The sequence below is a fragment of the Priapulus caudatus genome, unplaced genomic scaffold (assembly GCF_000485595.1).
Source record: "Priapulus caudatus unplaced genomic scaffold, Priapulus_caudatus-5.0.1 Scaffold595, whole genome shotgun sequence".
NCBI classification, from domain to species: domain Eukaryota; kingdom Metazoa; phylum Priapulida; class Priapulimorpha; order Priapulimorphida; family Priapulidae; genus Priapulus; species Priapulus caudatus.
This window is the reverse complement of record NW_014577656.1, coordinates 59,315-64,912: the sequence shown is the minus strand read 5'-3', so window position 1 is coordinate 64,912 and position 5,598 is coordinate 59,315. Positions and strand designations below refer to the sequence as shown.

The 5,598-nt window shown below is 57.9% G+C and overlaps 1 protein-coding gene across 1 annotated transcript in view; it reads right to left on the bottom strand.

Annotated features, from left to right (window-relative positions):
* Positions 1-5,598, bottom strand: part of LOC106811956 (synembryn-A-like) — a 27,047-nt gene that overhangs the window by 14,227 nt on the left and 7,222 nt on the right. Inside the window, exon 4 of the mRNA XM_014815700.1 lies at positions 4,511-4,721. Coding sequence (XP_014671186.1) covers positions 4,511-4,721 — 211 coding nt within the window. The remainder of the gene's footprint in view (positions 1-4,510; positions 4,722-5,598) is intronic.

Below are 5,598 nucleotides of genomic sequence, written 5' to 3'. Positions count from 1 at the left end.
CGCCAGTCGCCGCCGCACGCCGCCGCGCCGACCGCGAGGCCGTCGCCGTCCATGACTGCACTGCTTGCTACGTTTCTGCTCCGCGCGAGAGTCGAAGTTGACGTCAAATGCCTCTGTATGATCATGCTCCGTCGCAAAGGTCGCTTCCGAGCTCAGTTGCGGAGCGGCGCGCGCGGACTATGCGAGACAAACCCGGATCGCAAATTTCATCGTCGTCAAACCGATGATCCCGTGTTGTGTGTGTGTGGGGGAGGAAGGGAGGGGGAGGGGAGGAGCGAGGGGGGAGGCAGACTTGCCTCCTCATCTAATGCAAATTGGCATTGGGCAGCTCTTCTGCACGTTCTCTTCTCGCTCTTCTTTCTCTCATCGTTCTCTATCTCTCTCTCTCTCTCTCTCTCCTCTCTCTCTCTTCTCCACGCTCTCTCTCTCTCTCACTCTCTCTCTCTGCTCCCTCTTTCTTCTCTTCTCTCTCTCTCTTCTCTCTCTCTCTCTCTATTTCTATCTCGTCGTCTCTACTCACTCTCTCTCTTTCCGCTCTTTTCTTTTCTCTCTTTTCTCTCTCTCTCTCTCTCTCTCTCTCTCTCTCTCTCTCTCTTTCTCTCTTCTCTCTCTCACTCTCTCTCTCTCTCACACTCTCTCTCGCTTTACTTTCTAATCTCTCTCTCTCTCATCTCGTCTCTTTCTCTCTCTCTCTCACTATCTCTCTTCGCTCTTTTCTTCTCAGGTACATCCCCTGTTCCTCTACCCTGTCGGGCGTGGCTTCCTCCCTTTCTTCTTGCGGGTAAGCTTCCCTTCTTCTGCGACACCTGCCGCCATGAGATCTCGCGTGCAATGGGGGGTTCCAAATCGTTGAGCACGAGTGCCGCACGCTAGTATATCCCAAGCTAAGTCAGCAGCTAGCACGCATAGCGTCGCGTTAGTTCGTGATGCAAACTCACGACAGATGGCGCTCTCGCTCTTGGGCCTTCATCTACACTGCTACAATTCGTGTAACGCTTTTTTACTACAAGTTGTTACAGCGCCCACGTTATCGTATCCTATGTAATAAGCATTTGGACTATAAGAAGTTGCCAAGGATATTAAAAATCGACCGTGTATTCCATTGAAAAAATTTGATAATACGTGATACAAACATATGTAGCGGATTGTGCGCCATTACCTCTTTCAAATCTACGCTGTTTACGAGGGATCTCCAGTCGCTTGATTTCCCCACGAGATCCGTTCCACTCTTAGAAAATAGTGCTAAGCCATTGTGCAGTGGTATCCTGGAGTGAGCGAAGGGGGGCCTGCATGGTTTGGATGATGCATTGCACACACGGCCAGGCCAGATAGATGCATGCACGACACACACCAGGCCGCAGTGCATGCACACACACCACGGCCAGCCAGCACGCCTGCATAGCACGCACACACACGGCCAGCACGGCGTGCACACAAACACAACGGCCGCCAGCACACATGCATTGCACTGCAACACACGGCCGGCAGCACGGTGCACACACACACACGGCAGCCAGACACATGCATGCACGCCTACACACACCGCGCCAGCACGCGTGACACACACACACAGGCCAGCAGCAACATGCATGCACGACACACACGCAGACGCGTGCCACACACACAGTCCACGGCAGCAGAACACATGCATGCACGCACAACACGCCAGCACGCCGTGCAAACACACGGGCCAGCCAGCACGCGTGCATACACACACACACCGGCGCAGCACGCGTGGCACACCACACACGGCAGCCACACGCGTGCCATCGCACACAACACACACCCGGCCAGCACGCGTGACAAAAACACCACCGGGCGACAGCCACGCCTGGTGCCAACAACACGTTAGCAGCCAGCACGCGGTGCATGCCCACCACACACACCGCGCCAGCAGCGTGCACACACACGACGGACAGCCAGCTACGCGTGCATGCACGCACACGCACCACGGCGAGCACGCGTGCATGCACACACGACAGCCGCACGGTGACGCACACCACAGCCAGCACGCGTGCAAGCACCCAACCACGGCCAGGCACGCGTGATGCACACCGCCAGCACGCAGTGCACGCACACCACACCGCGCAGCACGCGTGCAAGCACACACGGCCAGAACGCGTGCACGCACACAACCGGCAGGCAGACGTGATGCACACACAACACACACAACGCAAGTGCCAAACACACACGCGCCGACACAGTGACATGCACGCACACAACCACAACGCGTGCATGCACCACACGCACACCGGCCGGCACGGCGTGCATGCACCACACACAACCAGCACTGCGCTGCCGCAAACCGGCCAGCCAGCGTGACATGCACGCACACGGCCCAGGCACGAGGTGCACGCGTGGCTGCACACACACTCGGCCGCAGCGTGCACCGCACCACGGCAGCACGCGTGCATGCACACCACCACAGCCGGTCACGGCGTGCACGCACCACAGCAAGGCAGCTAACGCCGTGTCAGCACACACACGACGGCCAGCGACGCGTGTCATGCACACACGCCCAGCACGCGTGCACGCAACACAACACGGCCAGCACGCGTCACGCACACACACGGCCAGCACGCGGCACGCACACACACAGCCAGGCACGCGTGCTCAGCACACACGCCACACGGCCAGCACTTGTGCACGCACACACACAGCACGCACGCGTGCCACGCACAACACGGCCAGCGAAGGCGTGCACGGCACACCACAGACGGCGCAGCACGCGTGCACGCCAACACACGGTAGCTCACGCGTGCACGCGCAACACACGCCGGCCAGCACGGCGTCACGGCACAACACGGCCAGCACGCGTGCCATTGCACACCACGGGCCAGCACGAGTGCATGCACACACACGGACAGCCACCGCGATGCCGCAACACAATACGGCCAGCACGCCGATGCACGCAACACCACGCGCCAAGCACAGCGTGCCACGCACACACACGGCCAGCACGCGTGCATGCCACCACACAGGCCAGCACGGTGCACGCACAACGCCCACACGGGTGCATAGCACCGCACACACACGGCAGACGCGTGCATGGCCACCAACGGCCAGAGCGTGCATGCACACACACGGCGCGCACTGACGCTGCTCACACACACACGGCCAGGCGACCGCGGTGATGCACACACAAAGGCCAGCACGCGTGCATAGCAACACACGGCAGCACGCGTGCATGCACACACACGCGGCCAGCGCGCGTGCATTGCACTACACACGGCAGCACGCGTGCACCCACACACACGCCGAGCCGCGTGCATTGCACGACACACACTGGCCAGCACGCCGCTGGCCACACAAACACGGCCAGCCAGCACGCCGTGCATGCCCACACGCGCCGAGCGACAGCACGCTCGTGCACGCACGACAAACGGCAGCACAGACGTGCATGCGACACACCGGCCAGGCACGCAGTGCACGCACACACACAGCCAGCCGCGTGAACGCACCAGCCCCACGGCCACGCACGTGTCCTGTGCACGCAACACACAGCCAAGCACGCGTGCACGCACACCAACGGGCACAGCACGGTGCACGTCACCACAGCACGCAACAGCACACGACCCAGCACGCGTCATGTTACACACCGGACCAGACGCGATTGGCCACGCTACACACACAGCAGCAAGCACCATGACCATTCTTCCCACGGATAGAGGACCGAGTGACATGAATCGGCCCCTGCCGGTGATAGGCGGCAGACGCTTATGATGAGAGAGATGTTGAGTCAGCGTGCGTGCATCGTCGTAAACACTGCATCCCCGCGGCAGCAGGGAGCCATCATCGTCACGATGACGCAGCAATAACGAGCACAACACTATTATATACATATTATAGTAATTATATATATATATATATATGTAATATCAGTGCTTTGTGCAGCTTCGCCGCGGCAGCGTTTCCGCGCACACCGGTAAGCGATAGTCGAGGTGATCGTTGCAACGCGATGTGGCTTCTTTTCATTAAGCACACAAACCTGCGCCGCATCATCCCTCTCTGTCGCAGCTTCCGACGGATAACCTAGTGACGACACGCATGTGTGAGTCATCAAACAACTCCTCGTGCCACAGTCACAGAACTTCCCATCTCTTCTCTATCCCACAAAAACGATCCGCGGAAAGATCTAAGAAACTTTTTAAAGACTCACTAAAAGACCCATAAAGAATTCCGGAATGATAAAAAAATAAAGGAATGAAGGAACTAAGAAACATCCTAGATTCCCTACCGCCCTCACTTTCCTCCATGAAGGTCACCTTGATTCTATCTGTCCTCCCTTCTCCCTCCTCCCTGTTCAATCCTTCCTCCACCCTCCTCCCTTTTCCCTCCACCCTCTGCCCTTGTCCCTCCACCCTCCTCCCTTTTCCCTCCACCCTCCGCCCTTGTCCCTCCACACTTCTCCCTCCTCTCTCCTTCCTATCCCTCCTTCCTCCCTCTACCCGCCTCCCGGCTCCTCCCTTGTCCCGGCTCCTCCCTCCCTACTCCTTCCTCTTTCTCTTACCTCGTCCAGATTCGTCTTGTCGACGTGTACGGTGAGATTGAAGAGCACCTTCAGGATCTCGCAGGCGAGGTCAACCTCGTTCCCAGTGAGCGGCACGTCCGTGTCCTCGACGCGGTTGTCTCGGCTCTCGTGGTTCTTGCTTGTCTTGATGATCAGGTCGAGGGCCTCCATCAGGTAGGTGAGGCCATGCAGCTCCTGTCTGAGCCGTGGCCTGCGGGGCGACAGAGAGAGAGAGAGAGACGGCGTGCGATTAGTCGTTTTCTAAGAGCGGGGGGTACAGGCGACGATGATGCCAGGAAGCAGAATCGGTGCATCAGGGAGTTTCGCGAGTTTCGGGAATAGAGTGAGCCTGGGAATAGGGAATGCTGAGTCTAGGAATGGGGATCAGTGAACCTGGGAACGGGCATCTGTGAGCCTGGAAGCTGGGATGGGAGTGTGCGTGTGGGGGGAAGAGTAAACAGCATTGCAGCATTTATGAGGGAAGGGGGTCCGATGCCACACTTTACAATGCAGGATCGGTCGATGAATTAGTAACGGCAAGCAAGCACTAATGCTGCTGAGGGAAGGAAGGAGAGCGGCTAGGGGTGGGATGACTGAAGCATGAGATGGCAGATCAACGTAATGATGAAGACGTGAATGTAACCAGAGGAGCGACTAGCCGGGCTAAGCAAAGAGGATTGGCCGAGCTAAGCTAAGAGAATTGGCCGAGCTAAGCTAAGAGAATTGGCCGGGATAGGCAAAGAGATTGGCCGGGATAGGCAAAGAGATTGGCCGGGCTAAGCAAATAAAGAGATTTCTCAGTCTATGCTAATGAATCAGCCTATGCCTGGTACGATGACAGCGTCTGAACGAGGAGTTAAAAAAAGTTAATGAGTTAATGAAGGAAAGGACGCAAATTTCACGTCACATCGATTTGTTTCGCTGGCAGGTCGGTGTCCACTCCCCACACTGGGGCACATATGTTTCCAGCGTAGGAGACCGGCGGGAAGGAGGGGGCATATCGGAACAAACACAGCGTAGGAGACCGGCGGGAAGGAGGGGGCATATCGGAACAAACACAGCGTAGGAGACCGGCGGGAAGGAGGGGG